General features: G+C 37.7%; 1 protein-coding gene across 3 annotated transcripts in view; it reads right to left on the minus strand.

The window, feature by feature from the left end:
• Positions 1–19,198, minus strand: part of uxs1 (UDP-glucuronate decarboxylase 1) — a 204,109-nt gene that overhangs the window by 24,216 nt on the left and 160,695 nt on the right. Inside the window, exons 1-2 of one of the 3 annotated variants that reach the window (XM_083535883.1) lie at positions 1,421–1,963; positions 1,029–1,256 (exon numbers count right to left, since the gene is read on the minus strand). In XM_083535883.1, coding sequence (XP_083392009.1) covers positions 1,029–1,116 — 88 coding nt within the window. In that variant the 5' untranslated portion in view covers positions 1,117–1,256; positions 1,421–1,963. Of the gene's footprint in view, positions 1–1,028; positions 2,721–19,198 lie in introns of those variants that run through there. The other 2 variants (XR_014532592.1, XM_083535882.1) reach the window with 2 other exon arrangements.

A 19,198-nucleotide genomic window follows, 5' to 3' on the forward strand; every position in this document is an offset into this window, starting at 1 on the left:
TATAATTTCTGCCTCTGAGCTTTAGGATCCCTCATTTGGTAGACAGTAGTTCAGCACAGAATTATACTGCACATATGATGCACTTTATTCCAAATATAGTCAATACTTCCACCAACCATTTATATCACATTATGATATAGTTTTTGTTGTTCAAAACCAACGATGATGGCCATCATCGATATATAGATGTGTGAAAAGTACACACTCTGAATTCTAAGGTTTTATGACAATAGGTATCTGGACATTATCAGGTGGTAGAAAGAGGTAAATACGACCTCAGATACACCGTATTGTTTAATAGCTTGAAGAACCACATGCAGCAATAAAAAGAACTAATCATGTTCCGTATGACTTTATCAATCTCTCACGTCATTGTTGGGGAATTTTGGCCCACTCTTTTTACGCAGTTCATTGAGGATTACTGGCATTTGTAATATGCACAGCTTCCTTAAGGTCCTGCCAAGCATTTAAATCGGGTTCAGGACTTTGACTGGGCCATTGCAACACCTTGATTTTTTTCTGTTTTTCAATTTCAACCTACACACAGACTTATTCGGGTTTTTTAATTTCATTCTCTTTTTTATAGGTCACGAACAGTTAGGGGAAAGAAAATCACTTCACGTTGTACTGTGTATGGTTGAGTTTGACGAATAAAATTTGACCTGGGTTATAATTTGCATATTTGCTTCTCCAGGCTAAAACTAATGCCTTGGGTGAGCCAGTGGTTAATTTTGTGCCTGGTGTGGTATGTTATCGACTACACACAGTTCATGAACCTGTCTCACCAGCATGTAAACAAAGGGAAATTTAATAATTACCACTAGGTAGGTGTGTGTGACCATTTATTTTGCATAATTTCTCACCCAGACTGAAATGAATGCCTAATAAGCCACTGGTTGGTAATGCTCTTGATGTAGTGCGCAGGCACTCTACACACCCATCCCCACAGACACAGTGCATCCTGTTTAATAAAGTTACCAAAGTTTCATACGTGGAAAAACATGCTATTATAAGCAATGTGCACTCACAGGCGATGTATGCGATGAGGCCGAGGGCGACGAGGAGTTTCATCATTCTTCGGTTAATGACAGTAATGATCCAGCTCATCCGCATCATCTACACCAAGCACATGCAGCACTCAGGCCGGAAGTGGAGCTCCCTCACAGCCACTGCATCATTCTCCACGTCCCGAGTGACAAACGCCCCAGCACGGCTCTTACTTCACCCTCCCAAATTACTCTCCCGATCTGTCTCTCCTTTACAATCCAAACGGAAGCAGAATTAGCTTGATATGGTTGAACACTCCAGGAGTCCAGCCGCATAGACATATATGATCAAGTCGAGCTCCTGCTCTGCTAGCTGGCTAACTATGCTCTCTGATCAGCGTTTCTCTCGCAAATAAACCTGTTCAAACACTCACCGTGTTCTGTGCGTTCGTCCAATTTACCGGTACGTCACAAATACCAGTTACATTCCTCTCGTCCCACACAACAACTTCCGGATTGCTTGCTAGCCTGGTAAATCGACAGCTAGCTATCCTACAACGCATGACTTCAACGAAGACATTTGACTCGTTGCCCCGAGCTATTTATTTCACCTTTTCTGAGACGGACCCTGCTCCAGAGAAGCGACCTGCTACTCCGACCTACTTCTTCAACATCCCAAGCTATTAATAACCGAAACAAGAGTGCAAACACCCTTTCACCCTTACAGATTCTCGAAGCGGCTGGACACAACACGAGCGATGACTTCGGTTGTCGATTTAACATCCTGCCGCGGTAGCAACACCGTTCTGGCCTAAAGTGTGCACAAAAGGTGTACACTTTAAGACACCAACCTCTTAAACAACACACATAACACACGCTTTTCTCATTCTCGTGGTCTAAAACTAAAGCTAAGACGCGTAAATTTTTTTACACAATAAATTGTTCATGAAGCTAAGGGAAAAGCAATGGAGTATAGATTTCCTGATCACGAGAACAGAGCTTCATTCATGGAGTGTAGACAGCACAGCAGTATTCTCTTCACACATAGCCTACTTCATAGAGTAATTTTCCATTTCACATGGTTTTCCCCATAGACCAACAGTTATGCTAGTCAAATGAAATATTGTCCTAATAAAGAAAAAAAAGTTTATATTTAAAAAATAAATCACATAGCACTTATAAATGCAAATTTACAATCGTTTAGCTACCTGCAGAACTATTTGGCTCCTGACTTTTATTGAAATTTTTCTGCATTTCAATACCAACACTTAGAAAGCTACCTATTACTATAACTTGGTAACTAAATTAGGGTTGATTGCTACACATACAAGTGCATGCTCTACTGTTAGATATTTCTACTTGTGGTGTTGTTGAACTTATGTTTTAACAATGTCATTGATAAAAATCTTAGTTAGTGATTACAGACCCACAGACAGACACAAACAAATATAGTATGTGACAGTGATATTTTCCAGGTTCCAAAAATGATTAGGAATGTATTTTATTTTTTGATGTAACACGGTTCTTATCTCAGAATGAGAGGTAAGTATACTTCAAGGCTCTTCTCTGTTCTGGCACCAAGGTGGTGGAATAACCTTTCCCTAGATGTCCGTACAGCAGAGTCCCTGATTATCTTCAAGCGACGACTAAAGACCTACCTCTTCCTGAAACACTTAAATTAGCACTTTCCAAGTTTGTAGAATTCTAGGGTTATATTTATATTAAGTTTGTAATCTGGCGTACCAGTGTAGATTTATTCATTACTAGAGATTTGAAGCACTTTTGTACGTCGCTCTGGATAAGGGTGTCTGCTAAATGCTGCAAATGTAAATGTAAATGGTAGTTGTAATTGTTAATGAAAATGTTGATTCTGATAATTTATTTCTTTAGGATCATACAGAAAACTTTACTTTTTGTTATTGATTTTTGTATCCCAGTTGTTCATGCAAATAGACTGCACTATGCACTCAGTGATGTTATAGTCTGAATTCCATATTTGACATGTGAAAATTAATGATTCACTTGAGATTACTTTCCCCATGTTTTACTGGTTGTACTGTGACATTTACCTGCTTCAATTTTGCAAAAAGAAAAATAATTCTAAACATATATAATGTACAACAATAAATTCCTCAGTGTAAATTTACATTTTTCACAATATTTGAGTTAAAAACATCTAAATCAGCATTTAAAAATAGTGTGTCCAGTGTTTGCTCTTTGGAGTTTAAAGGCCATTTAATTGCCATTTTTTTTAAACCTTAATAAATACACAGTTCAGCATCCATCCTTAGCACTGACTCTAACGAGACAATTAAATTCCCATGATTCAATAGTAGATATTGTCACACATCTTTTTGTGTTGATGGATTGTTTGATGGTCGGTCTGGTGGATGGTATTTTTTCTAATCAAAAACCTCACAAAACATCTGTATAGTTTTGTCCAACAATCATGGAAGTAAATTGGTATATTTTGGTTTAATAACACATACAGAGTCAAACAATTTTCAAGGTTTTTTTGACCATTTGAAATGTGGATTAGGATGTTGTATTTTATCTGTACTGTATATATAAAACAAATGGTTATATGTATATACACTGTGTGTGTATATATATATATATATATATATATATATATATATATATATATATATATATATATATATATATATATATATATATATATATATATATATATATATATACACACACACACACACAGTCAAATAAACATCTACTCTTCAGGTGTCAGGTGACTCTTCTCCTACAAGACACCTAAAATTACAGAAATATTAACAAAGAATCTTTTTATACAAATACAAACAGAAAATACCACTTTTCTGTTTATTTGATCGTTTATTTTATCGGTTACCTCAATGCTTTTTGGCGACCCCCTAGGACATCGACATAACCGGGTCGGTTATGTCGATGTCCTAGGGGGTCGCCAAAAAGCATTGAGGTAACCGATAAACGATAAACGATCAAATCAAAATGGCGGCAGTATATTAACGTGCTTGAAATTTCTTTATGTACATGATGTGCGTTAATAAATGAGAATGTACATGCATGTGTTTTTGAAGGTTTTTTTTTACACAACAGCGTTGCTGCGATTTGTTTGATGAAGGCATGCTATAAAAATACATACAGTACATGTTTATCTGTCAGGAATCCACCTTTTCTCGGCCGCTTTCTCTGAAGCTCCCGGCTTCAATCGCGCACATATGGTGCTTGTTTATCATCATCACCAGCTCCTATTTACACTTCCACACTCTCACTGTCCGTTATTGGTGGTATATGTTGGTTCACGGCGGTCGTTGTTATCGCTCATGCGTATCCCGGTACGTGTCTTCCCACCGACACTTCTACCCAGCGCGGCTTTCGCCTCCCGTTCATCGCATAACATGTAACAACAAAAGGCATATGTGCACTAACTAACAGCAGAGATTCACCAGTATACAATACAACACCTGTAGCAGCTGTAAGGCTTGATTTTTCCGCCACTTTCGCGAGTTCTTCTGCGGCTGCACAGCCCTGATCAAAAAACTGACGTTAAATGGCAAATTTTCCCCCCCTTGTGCTCGAGATATCAGGGTTCGGCGACATAAAAAAAAATTAGCCAAAACCGATAAAAAAAAATGCTTAGAAAAAGCGAGAATTTGGCGGTTCCACTTCAAAAACGTCGAATTAATAGGGTTGTCGAGGTAACCGAGGGCGAGATAACCGGGTTCCACTGTGTGTGTGTGTGTGTGTGTGTGTGTGTGTGTGTGTGTGTGTATATATATATATATATATATATTTTTTTTTTTTTTTTTTTACAGTATAGATTTGTTATTTCAATCACCCAGCCACACATCCTGACACATCTCCTATGCTAACTCATGTTGACATTTGAACAGAGACAGGCTCTCTATACCATAGATGCCTAAACTAGTGCCCAAGGGACATATGTTGACCTTTGATTTGACCCTCCATGTCATAAATGAGAAGAGGATAAAAAGGGAAAAAATCTCATTCGGAAAATCTTGTGAAAAATAAGGATCAGCTTAAAGTCTCTCATTAGAGGTCATTAAATAGCTGTATTAGGCATTGAACTCAGTTGTATCAAGAATAATAGATTGTTTCTCATTGCACAATAAGTTTCACTGAACTTTAAAATTAGAACTGCCTTAGTTAGGCAGAATATAGACTTTATATTGTGAAATACATGAGAGGAACCATGGCAACTAATTTTTTAAATATTGCTTGGTACAATTAAACATTTATTTTTGGTTCATGGCCCAAAATCAAGTCTGATTTCTGGGAGCAGTGACTACAACTAAACAGCAAAGCAGAGATGTCTAGGGTTAGGGTTAAATCATTTTTAGGGTTAGGGTCAAATAATTAAAATGTATTTCTTTATGCAATATCAGTATATAATTATTTGTGTTTATACACACAAATGCTGACATTCTTCAACAACTACAACAATCATCTGCAACATTACAAATCTCGTCTTTCAAACGTTCTTATTATTATAACGTTATGTCTTTAGGCATCAGCATTATCTTTATCCAACTTTCTTATTTCTGTGATTTTTTATTTTTATTTTTTTCATTCTATAAACAACACAAGAAGAACGATTTAAAATAAGGTTCATAAATTGTCAGCAGTAATTTTTTTAAAAGGTAAATTATGTCTATGTACTTTAACATAGTACACAACAAAAACAACCAAAGAATAATAATGTATGAAATTGCATGTATGTATTGAAATACACACAATCCTGCTAACCGATTTAGGATGGATTCCTCAGTAGGTAGTATTAAGAGAATGCCTTTGTGTCGGTGTGTAGAATATATTTTTTATTTGAGTAAAATGCTTCTTTCATGTCTGAAGTCAGAATCAAGTGCTCTGAATTATTACACTGCCTGTTTGTCAAACACATTGTGAGCATGGTAGGAGCATGGTGAAGTGCAGGGTGAGATAAGTGATGTAAGGTAGAGAGCAGCTGGTCCACTTTTGGGTTCAGGAATCAATGTTTTGAATTAGATTCAGGAAACACCAAGTACAGGAAGCTACATGAAGCCAGTGAAGGTAGCATAACAGTGGGGTGGTGTGGGAGAACCTAGAAAGGTTGAGAAGCAGTTATCCAGCTGCACTGTCGATCAGCTGCAGAGTTTAAAAGTCTTTCTTAGGCAGGCTGTACTGCAAGGAGAAAGTTGTAGAATAGTCCAATCTTGAGTTGATTGGGGACAGAACAAGTGCCCACATGGCCTAAGTAGGTAAGAAACAAATTCTCTTAATGTTGTCAAGGAGAAATCAACATTTATGTGTTAGATTAGCAATTTGAGAAACAGTTGAATGTCCATCGTTACCCCAAGGTGAGATCAGAGAGATATTTAGATAAAGATCATACCTTTGAAAAAAGATTTAAAAGATTCAAAGGATGTTAAACCAAATGATTAGATGCCAAACTGTGCTCATGTTGTGTATGTATACAATCGTTACTTAAAAAACAAAAAAAGTTTTTCATGCATAATTATGTAAGAATACAAATATTTAATTTCAATTATATACTCCGTTATATTCCACACTAAATATATTTTCATGAACCAAGTAGTACCTTTTCACAATTGTAAAAATTGACTTTTGATCTAATATACAGAAATCTTTGCCACTAAAGTCTGCTAAATAAATACAGCTGTTCTGCATTTAGTGTATTATTCTTAGGGACATTTCTCCTGGCTCTCTTTATTACAGTACAAAATAGTTATGCTATCTGATGTTTTTTTCACATGTGACATAAAACCTAATTTTTTTTATTTTTATTTTTTTCTTTTTTTTTTATCTTGGATGAAGTTTTGAATGTCACTTTCCATGGGAAGTTCTGTCCTCAGACTTGCCTGAATGTCAGCCTGAGGAGCAGGATAAAGGTGGTGATGGTTGTAAAACAGAATATAGTGAGAAGGAGGTTGTAGCATCTTTGGACAATGGCTACTGTGATGATGATGTGGACGACAGGGAAGAGGAATCTAAATTAGACAAGAAAGATTTCTCAGATGCAGAGTTTTCAGCAATTTCCTCGGAGAACAAAGAGTCCTTGTACAGCAGTGATTCTGACAATCCACATCACTACTTCTGCTCTACTGAACCCAAAGTAATGGCTTCAGAACTTGAGTACTGCATAAATGATGAGGATGCTGTTCCTTCTTATTCTCAAGAGAAAGCTGTAATGGATTCAGATGGTGATCACTGTGAGGATGAGAATGAGCACCCTGTTCCTTATTGTCCTCAAGAGAAAGAGGAAACCAAGTGGAGTAAAGAATGTTCTAAATCATCTGACAACAAAGATCCAGAAATGCCTGAAGAAAGCAGAGAGTTACAGGAGTCCTTAAACAACACTGCTCCTGACACTCAGTTGCGATTCTACTTTTCAGAACCCAAAGTAATGATGTCAGACTTCAGTGATCAATGTGAGGATGAGGATGCTGTTCCTTTTTGTTCTCAAAAGAAAGAGGACACTGATTCTGTTTGGTCTGATGAAGAATATGCAGGAAATCCCAGAGACAGCATAGAATTCTGGAATTCCTTGAACAACGGTTTTCCCTATAATCCAGTGTACATCTGTCTTAATGGAACTAAAACAAAGGCATCAAGCACAAAGAAAACAGGGAAAAAGGTAGATATCTATATGTATGGCTAATACATTTAATACGTTTTGGAATATGGCTGTAACATAAAATGTGGAAAAAGTGGAAATGAATTGAATACTTTTCATATATATATATAATTTCACATCACTAATAAATCATGGGTTACTCTTATAGGAAAATATACAGATTTATTGATGTTCAATATGATGTCTAATCATTATAAAATGTAATAATTTATCTTCAACCAAAAAAAAAGATTAAATATATTTGTAGCAGGGATGTTTAACTCCGTTAGCTGCTCTTGACTACACAGTAATGTCACAATTTTAGTTGTGAAAATGTTGCATTCAATTATTTGAGTTAATCTGTATTAGTAACACACATGTAATTCATATGTCCACCAAAAGGGTTCCCTAATATTTTATATATATATATATATATATATATATATATATATATATATATATATATATATATATATATATATATATATATATATATATATACAGTGGGTACGGAAAGTATTCAGACCCACTTAAATTTTTCACTCTTTGTTATATTGCAGCCATTTGCTAAAATCATTTAAGTTCATTCTTCTTCCTCATTAATGTACACATAGCACCCCATACTGACAGAAAAACACAGAATTGTTGACCTTTTTGCAGATTTATTAAAAAAGAAAAACTGAAATATCACATGGTCCTAAGTATTCAGACCCTTTGCTGTGACACTCATATATTTAACTCAGGTGCTCTCCATTTCTTCTGATCATCCTTGAGATGGTTCTACACCTTCATTTGAGTCCAGAAATTTTTGATTATACTGATTGGACTTGATTAGGAAAGCCACACACCTGTTTATATAAGACCTTACAGATCACAATGCATGTCAGAGCAAATGAGAATCATTAAGGTCTAAGGAACTGCCTGAAGAGCTCAGAGACAGAATTGTGGCAAGGCACAGATCTGGCCAAGGTTCCAAAAAATTTTTTGCTGCACTTAAGGTTCCTAAGAGCACAGTGGCCTCCATAATCCTCAAATGGAAGGCGTTTGGGACGACCAGAACCATTCCTAGAGCTGGCCGACCGGCCAAACTGAGCTATCGGGGGAGAAGAGCCTTGGTGAGAGAGGTAAAGAAGAACCCAAAGATCACTGTGGCTGAGCTCCAGAGATGCAGTCGGGAGATGGGAGAAAGTTGTAGAAAGTCAACTATCACTGCAGCCCTTCACCAGTGGGGCTTTATAGCAGAGTGGACCGACGGAAGCTTCTCCTCAGTGCAGGATACATGAAAACCCGTATGGAGTTCTCCAAGATGGTGAGAAATAAGATTCTCTGGTCTGATGAGACCAAGATATAACTTTTTGGCCTTAATTCTAAGCGGTATGTGTGGAGAAAACCAGGCACTGCTCATCACCTGTCCAGTACAGTCTCAAAAATGAAGCATGGTGGTGGCAGCATCATGCTGTGGGGGTGTTTTTCAGCTGCAGGGACAGGACGACTGGTTGCAATCAAGGGAAAGATGAATGCGGCCAAGCACAGGGATATCCTGGACGAAAACCTTCTCCAGAGTGCTTTGGACCTCAGACTGGGCTAAAGGTTTACCTTCCAACAAGACAATGACCCTAAGCACACAGCTAAAATAACGATGGAGTGGCTTCACAACAACTCTGTGACTGTTCTTGAATGGCCCAGCCAGAGCAATGACTTAAACCCAATTGAGCATCTCTGGAGAGACCTAAAAATAGCTGTCCACCAACGTTTACCGTCCAACCTGACAGAACTGGAGAGGATCTGCAAGGAGGAATGGCAGAGGATCCCTGAATCCAGGTGTGAAAAACTTGTTGCATCCTTCCCAAAAAGACTCCTGGCTGTATTAGATCAAAAAAGGGCTTCTACTAAATACTGAGCAAAGGGTCTGAATACTTAGGACCATGTGATATTTCAGTTTTTCTTTTTTAATAAATCTGCAACAATGTCAACAGTTCTGTGTTTTTCTGTCAATATAGGGTGCTGTGTGTACATTCATGAGGAAAAGAAATGAACTTTAGCAAATGGCTGCAAAATAAAAAAGAGTGAAAAATTTAAGGGGGTCTGAATACTTTCCGTACCCACTGTATATACACCATAATAGGAGAAACATGCCCATATCATGATGCTTGCACCACCATGCTTCACTGTGTACTGTGGCTTAAATTCAGAGTTTGGGGGTCGTCTCACAAACTGTCTGTGGCCCTTGGACCCAAAAAGAACAATTTTACTCTCATCAGTCCACAAAATGTTCCTCCATTTCTCTTTAGGCCAGTTGATGTGTTCTTTGGCAAATTGTAACCTCTTCTGCACATGCCTTTTTTTTAACAGAGGGACTTTGCGGGGGATTCTTGAAAATAGATTAGCTGCACACAGACGTCTTCTAACTGTCACAGTACTTACAGGTAACTTCAGACTGTCTTTGATCATCCTGGAGCTGATCATTGGCTGAGCCTTTGCCATTCTGGTTATTCTTCAATCCATTTTGATGGTTGTCTTCCGTTTTCTTCCACGTCTCTCTGGTTTTGCTCTCCATGTTAAAGCATTGGAGATCATTTTAGCTGAACAGCCAAAATTTTTCGCACCTCTTTATAGGTTTTCCCCTCTCCAACCAACTTTTAAATCAAAGTACGCTGTTCTTCTGAACAATGTCTTAAACGACCCATTTTCCTCAGGCTTTCAAATGCATGTTCAACAAGTGCTGGCTTCATCCTTAAATAGGGGCCACCTGATTCATGTCTTAAACGACCCATTTTCCTCAGGCTTTCAAATGCATATTCAACAAGTGCTGGCTCCATCCTTAAATAGGAGCCACCTGATTCACAACCATTTTTTCACAAAATTGATGACTTTAGTGATTGAATGCCACACTGCTATTTTTTTTTAACACACCCCTTTCAACTTATTGCCCAATTGCACAGCCTTACGAGCGTGCAAATCATGAATGTGCTGATCTGTGCTTAAACTGGGAGAGTGTGTCTGAGCCCCGAACACTGTCAGGAAGACTGTTCCAAAGTTTAGGAGCTAAATGTGAGAATGCTCTACCGCCTTTAGTGGACTTTGCTATTCTAGGAACTACTAGAAATCCAGAGTTTTGAGATCTCAAGACCTCAAATACTTAGTTACTGTACTTAAGTAGATTTTTCTGTATCAGTACTTTACTTCACTATTTATTTTTCTGACTTTTTACTTTCACTCATTAACTTTTTACACAAATATCTGTACTTTCTACTTCTTACATTTTCAAACCAGCCTCGTTATTTTTAGTATTATTTCTCTTTAATTAAGCCCTGTTTCCAGCCCATCATTCTATCATTGCGTGGATTTTTCACCATATCACTGGTGTATTATTTCCTGGCTATCAGACGTAGACGTAGGCTAGTGGAGCTAACAATGAGCAAGGCAACAAGAGGTTTGGTTAATGTAAATTCAGAGGGAGTCACTGATGTGAAAATAAATAAAAATAAAGTCATTCCTCAACACCCATGGCCATATATAAGGGAAATGTTTGAAATTATTGGTATTGGATGCTGCTACTTGTTGCTATTTTTTTTAAATAAGGATGTTTACTCAGATAGTTTCAGGTGAAGTATAAATTATAAACTTCCTGTTTGAACTTCAATAAAATGCACAGGATAACTTACCTTAAATTTGTCATTCGTAAAACATCATAATAACTTTGAGTAGTTTTAAAGTACAGCTGGAATAACCGTACAATCTGGGATATGGCCTAGTGATGACAAATAAATAATATTATAAAATTATATTTATTTATTTATTTATTTATTTATTTATTTATTTATTTATTTATTTATGTTTACTTATTTGCCATCACCAGGCCATATCCCAGATTGTGTAATATATATATATATATATATATATATATATATATATATATATATATATATATATATATATATATATATAAATATTGGGGACACCTGACCTTTTCTGCTATATGTGGTTCTTTTCCAAACTGTTACCACATGCTGTTGGAAAGCACCATTGCAATGCCCCTGTGCACAAAGTGAGCTCCTTGAAGATCTGGTTTACATGCTTTGGTGAGGAAGATCTTGAGTTGCCTGCTATAGAGCTCTAATCTCATCCTTACTGAATACCTTTGGGATGAATGTGAACACTGACTGCACCCCAGGTCTCCTCACCTACATCAGTACCTGCCTTTCGTAACACCCTTGTGGCTGATGAACACAAATATCCATAAGCACACTCCAAAAATCTAGTGGAACATCTTCTCAGAAAAGTGGAGGGAATTATAAGAGCAAATTGGTACTAAATGTTGAATTCATTGCTTAAAAATTGATACATACCGTACTTATGACCAGGTGACCCAATACTTTTAGAAATATAGTATAAATATATGTATAATAATATATATATATATATATATATATATATATATATATATATATATATATATATATATATATATATATATATATATATATATACAGTTCTCCCACTTAGAAATCATGGAGGGGTCTGAAATTGTAATGGTAGGTGCATGTCCACTGCGAGAGACATCATTTAAAAAAAAAAAAATCCAGAAATCACAATGTATGATTTTTTAACTATTTATTTGTATGATACAGCTGCAAATAAGTATTTGAACACCTGTCTATCAGCTAGAATTCTGACCCTCAAAGAACTGTTAGTCTGCCTTTAAAATGTCCACCTCCATTACATTTATTATCCTAAATTAAATGCCCCTGTTTGAGGTCGTTAGCTGCATAAAGACACCTGTCCACCCCATACAATCAGTAAGAATCCAACTACTAACATGGCCAAGACCAAAGAGCTGTAAGAATAAGAATACTTCCATCACAGTAATGTAATGACCTGGTTTGCCATCTCCGCTTCTGACCATTTTAAGTTCCAGCGGCTCGCACGTATGAGTGCGCGATTCTACGTGACTACGTTTTTTTATGCAAAATAATTTAACTGAAAAGTAACTCGCATTACTTTTTTAAAAAAGTAACTCAGATATTAATGTGTAAAACTTGTAACTTGTAACGTTACCCCTTACACTGGAAATGTCGCTGGGTCTTTCAGCAGGATAATGATCCCAAACACACCACCCGGGAAACGAAGGAGTGGCTTCGTGAGAAGCATTTTAAGGTCCTGGAGTGGCCTAGCCAGTCCCCAGATCTTAACCCCATAGAAAATCTTCGGTGGGAGTTGAAAATTCATGTACCCCATCGACAGCCCCAAAACATCACTGCTCTGGAGGAGATCTGCATGGAGGAATGGGCCAAACTACCAGCAACAGTGTGTAAAAACCTTTACAGAAAAGTTTGTTTTTTGTCATTGCCAACAAAAGGTGTAAACCAAAGTATTGAGAAACTTTAGTTATTGACCAAATACTTATTTTCCACCATAATTTGCAAATCATTTCTTTAAAAAATCAGACAATGTGATTTTCGGGATTTTTTTTTTTTGTGTTCCTATGATGAAAATTACAGGCCTCTCTCATCTTTTTAAGTGGGAGAACTTGCACAATTGGTGGCTGACTAAATACTTTTTTGCCCCACTGTATATATATATATATATATATATATATATATATATATACAGTGAGGAAAATAAGTATTTGAACACCCTGCTATTTTGCAAGTTCCCCCACTTAGAAATCATGGAGGGGTCTGAAATTGTCATTGTAGGTGCATGTCCACTGAGAGAGACATAATCTAAAAAAAAAAATCCAGAAATCACAATGTATGATTTTTAAACTATTTATATGTATGATACAGCTGCAAATAAGTATTTGAACACCTGTCTATCAGCTAGAATTCTGACCCCCAAAGACCTGTTAGTCTGCCTTTAAAATGTCCACCCCCACTACATTTATTATCCTAAATTAGATGAACCTGTTTGAGGTCGTTAGCTGCATAAAGACACCTGTCCACCCCATACAATCAGTAAGAATCCAACTACTAACATGGCCAAGACCAAAGAGCTGTCCAAAGACACTAGAGACAAAATTGTACACCTCCACAAGGCTGGAAAGGGCTACGGGGAAATTGCCAAGCAGCTTGGTGAAAAAAGGTCCACTGTTGGAGCAATCATTAGAAAATGGAAGAAGCTAAACATGACTGTCAATCTCCCTCGGACTGGGGCTCCATGCAAGATCTCATCTCGTGGGGTCTCAATGATCCTAAGGAAGGTGAGAAATCAGCCCAGAACTACACAGGAGGAGCTGTTCAATGACCTAAAAAGAGCTGGGACCACCGTTTCCAAGGTTACTGTTGGTAATACACTAAGACGTCATGGTTTGAAATCATGCATGGCATGGAAGGTTCCCCTGCTTAAACCAGCACATATCCAGGCCCGTCTTAAGTTTGCCAATGACCATTTGTATGATCCAGAGGAGTCATGGGAGAAAGTCATGTGGTCAGATGAGACTAAAATAGAACTTTGGGGTCATAATTCCACTAAACGTGTTTGGAGGAAGAAGAATGATGAGTACCATCCCAAGAACACCATCCCTACTGTGAAGCATGGGGGTGGTAGCATCATGCTTTGGGCGTGTTTTTCTGCACATGGGACAGGGCGACTGCACTGTATTAAGGAGAGGATGACCGGGGCCATGTATTGCGAGATTTTGGGGAACAACCTCCTTCCCTCAGTTAGAGCATTGAAGATGGGTCGAGGCTGGGTCTTCCAACATGACAATGACCCGAAGCACACAGCCAGGATAACCAAGGAGTGGCTCTGTAAGAAGCATATTAAGGTTCTGGCATGGCCTAGTCAGTCTCCAGACCTAAACCCAATAGATAATCTTTGGAGGGAGCTCAAACTCCGTGTTTCTCAGCGACAGGCCAGAAACCTGACTGATCTAGAGAAGATCTGTGTGGAGGAGTGGGCCAAAATCCCTGGTGAAAAACTACAGGAAATGTTTGACCTCTGTAATTGCAAACAAAAGCTACTGTACCAAATATTAACATTGACTTTCTCAGGTGTTCAAATACTTATTTGCAGCTGTATCATACAAATAAATAGTTAAAAAATCATACATTGTGATTTTTGGATTTTTTTTTTTTAGATTATGTCTCTCACAGTGGACATGCACCTACGATGACAATTTCAGACCCCTCCATGATTTCTAAGTGGAAGAACTTGCAAAATAGCAGGGTGTTCAAATACTTATTTTCCTCACTATATATATATATATATATATATATATATATATATATATATATATATATATATATATATATATATATATATATATATATATATATATATATATATATATATATAAATATATATATGTGTGTGTGTGTGTGTGTTTTATGTCATCCTAGTCTTTTCTCTGCTTGTATTCTACTGTATATGGTGGCCTGTATACATTCAGTTTTTGTATTAATACATTGATATAATGTGAAGTTCAGTTTCCAGCGTGACACTAAAACAGGTAGCAGTAACGGTTACCTTTTACTTAATTACATGTCAGAGCACAAACTCCTTTACTTTAACTTAAGTAAAAAAGTGTAGTCAGTACTTCAACTTTTACTGGAGTCTTTTAAAACATGAGTATCTGTACTTCTACTTAAGTAAAACAATGTGTATACTTTTGCCACCTTTGCCTCACAGACATAATAAATATATGAATAGAAAGCTCGAAATGTCCACCTTTAAATAATTTATTTAATATTCTCTTATTATGTAATCCGTATAGGTGGTGGTGCAGATTTTCACCATAATTACATTTACAAGAATATTTTGTCTTCATGCTCTATGTGAGTGGTTTCACTAATAATAATCATACATTTGCATAAAGCGTCAATATTTCTCCATGTCCATGTTGATTAGAGTATTAAAAGTGTAAATTATTAATTTATGGTACATTTAGAACAGATTTAAAATGTGTGATTAAGTTGCTATTAAATATTTTAATCGATTGACAGCCCTGATATTAATATGATGTGAGAAAACTGGTAGTAGTAATGGCTATTTTTTACTTAAGTACATGTCAGAGCCCAAATTGCTTTGCTTTAACTTTTAACTAAAAAACTAAAGTCAGTACTTAAACTTTATCCGAGAATTTCAAAGCATTAGTATCTGTACTTCTACTTAAGTAAAGAATGTGTGGGTTTTGCCACCTCTCTATGCTTCCAAATGCAAGTTGAAGTGCTGGAGCTTCTGTCTACTGGATTTTGTGCCGATAAGCAGAATCTCTGTCTTATCAGAATTTTATAATAGAAAGTTATGAGTCTAAACTTTTGATTCTTTAACAAACTCAGTTAACCGAGCCAATTGAAATGTTTCGTCTGGTTTTAATGAGATATATAGCTGGGTATCATCAGCATACCAATGAAGGCTAATCCCATGCCTTCTAATAATAGGTCCCAAGGGAAGCAAGAATATTGTGAAAAGCAGGGCTCCTAGAACTGAACCTTGTGGCACCCCATAATTTACTTGCATTAACCTGGATAGTTCTCCATTCAAGTCTACAAAGTGGTAACGATCAGACAGGTAGGATTTAAACCAGCTTCATTCCTGTCCCTGAATGCCAATGTAATTCTGTAAGCAATCCAGGAGAAGGTCATGATCCATAGTGTTGAACACAGAACTAAGATCTTGCAAACATCCCGTACCTTCTAGGGACATACCAGTGCCGATTGGATCCCACTACATGTGTGGAATGTAGATTGATATCAACATTCCAAATAATTGGGCAGACACCATCTTTTCTAAATGGAAGATTTGAAATGGGTTCTGTAATTTGATAGTTCATTTGGATCCAAATTAGGTTTCTTAATGAGGGTTAATCTTAATGATTAATAACTGCCAACTTGAGGGGTTTAGGGACATGGCCTAAAGATAGTGAGGAGTTAATAATAATGAGTATGTTACAATTCTTTAGTTTAGTTTAGTTAAAATGGGATCTAACAGACATGTTGTTGATTTGGCTTTGGTGATAACATTGTACAGCTCTTCCTGTCCTATACTTGTAAAGCATTGTAATTGTAGAGTTTTAGGTGAGATTGGATCAGGAGATGCTGTAAGAGGTCCTGTCACGGATAGACCAGGTATCAGATACCAGGGGTAAAACAGAATGTCTTTATTTGTCTTACACAAACAAACACAAGAGAGTTTAAGATGTGACAGGAGCAAAATGGCACACTTAACATAGGGCTTCCAGTGAAGCATAGCCAGGAGCATGGACGCACAGGAAACACAGCAGTAGGTTGTCTGGTGTGATCTATGGCAGTGACCTGCAGATCGGCCAATGAGTGAAGGGCAATAGGGACCTTATAAAGGGGGCGGGTAAATGGAGGACAGGTGTAGGTGATTAGTAGGAGGGAGAGGCTGAGCGAGAGTGTTGAGTGACAGAGGAAATCATAGCTGATGGTTCTCTGTCAGATTGGACCTCCTCAACTGTGTTTCTAATACTTACATTTTTTTCAGTGAAGAAATTTATAAAGTCCTGTTTTTCTTGTTTTCTATGCGTTTGCTCAGGTGCTCAGCTCTTTAAGCGCCTGTCTGTAGCTGAGCATACTGTCTTTACATGCAAATGTAAAAATCTTCGATTACGTTTTTCTCCATTTTCTTTCTAGATTACAGACTGAGTATGACTATTATACCAATGTGCAGGTGTTTTTTCTATAACCTTTTTTATTCGGATCGGGGCAACGGTGACCAATGTGCTAGGATAATGTCTATGTTGTTAGCCATTTCGTCACGATCATTAGCATTTAGGGGTTTAGTGAGAAATTGAGCTACATCAGGCAGGTTATTTGTGAATCTGTTCTTAGAGGTCAGAACAATAGTCCTACCAAATCGATAATGTGGTGAGACGCAGCTAATCTGCTCCACCGGTAGTGTGTACTTTCCTCCTTTCGGTTTCTCCCATTAGAGGTCGCCACAGCGGATCATCCGTATTCGTGATCCGTATGTTCGATTTGGCACGTGTTATGCTGGATGCAGGTTGTGGAAGATTCTGGAGTGAGTTAGATGAAGTGGTCGAATGTGTACCTAGGGAAAAAATTTGTGATTGAGGCAGACTTTAATCGGCTTGTTGGTGAAGGGAACAGAGGTGATGAAGTGGTGATGGGTAGTTATGGCTTTAAGGAGAGGAATGTGGAAGGACAGATGTGGTAGATGGTGCTAAAAGGATGGAAATGCCAGTGGTGAATACTTATTTTAAGAAGAAGGAGGATCATAGGGTGTCATATAAGAGTGGAGGAAGGTGCACACAGGTGGACTATGTTCTATGTAGGAGATGCAGCCCTGAAGGATATTGGAGACTGTAAGGTGTTGGCAGGGGACAGTTTAGCTAGACAGCATCAGATGGTGGTCTGTAGGATGGATTTGAAGGTAAAGACAAAGTAGCGGAGAGTGAGGACTGAAAAAAGAATAAGATGGTGGAAACTGAAGGAGGAAGACTGTAGTGTGAAGTTCAGAGAAGAGGTCAGACAGGGGCTCGGTGGTGGTGAAGAGGTGCTGGATGATCGGGCAACTACTGCAAAAGCGATAAGGGAGACAGCTGGAAAGGTACTTGGTGTGACATCTGAAAATAGAAAGGAAGACAGAGACATGGCGGTTGAGGGATGAACTGAAGGAGAGCATAAGAGAAATAGGAAGGCAAAACAGGATTGGGATTGGCAGAGAGATGAGAATAGTAGGCAGGAGTACAAGAAGATGCGGCAGCAGGTGAAGAGGGATGTGGCAAAAGCAAAGGAAAAGGCATATTACAATCTGGAAGGATGTGCTGCAAGTTAGAGCAATAAAGGATGGAGATGGAAATGTGCTGAGTAGTGAGGAGAGTGTGTTGAGAAGATGGAGGGAGTATTTTAAGCAGCTGGTGAATGAGAAAAACTAGAGAGAGAGAGAAGGTTGTATGGTGTGGAGATGGTGAAGCAGGAAGTGGATAGGATTAGTAAGGAGAAAGTGAGAGCAACGATTAAAGGATGAAGAGTGGAAAGTCGTTTGAACCAGATGACATACCGGTAGAAGCATGGAGATGTTTAGGAAAGATGGCAGTGGAGTTTTTAACACGATTGTTTAACAAGATTTTGGAAGGTGAAACAATGCCTGAGGAATTGAGTAGGAGTGTGCTGGTACTGAACTTTAAGAATAATTATTGCACTTCCTCATTCCACCACCACGTCTCTTTTTCTTTCTTTCTCTTTCCAGATGTCACATCAAGTACCTTCCTAGCTGTCTCTCTTATCACTACAGCAGTAGTTTTCCAATCATTCAGCACCTTTTCACTACCGCCGAACCTCTCAAGCTTGCAACTCAGCAGACTGTTTTGAAACAATTACAAGAGCAATTGAAGGTGTTATATACACACACATATTGTTTGCACTAAAACAATAGTCAGATCTGTCAAATGTCACAATTTAATCCAAACTATAATAAAATGTTCAGAAGGAGATTTTCGTGATCTGTGTCTTCGTTAAGCAAAATGCCTTTTTTCCCCAGATGGATTAAATTAGCTGTGGTATTTTTGTATGTCTCTTTTCAGGACAGCTACAGCAATCCCATGGATGCCACATGTCTGAACAGTATCGGGGCTCACCTGCATTAAATT

The sequence above is a fragment of the Silurus aristotelis genome (assembly GCF_946808225.1).
Source record: "Silurus aristotelis genome assembly, chromosome: 3".
NCBI lineage: Eukaryota > Metazoa > Chordata > Actinopteri > Siluriformes > Siluridae > Silurus > Silurus aristotelis.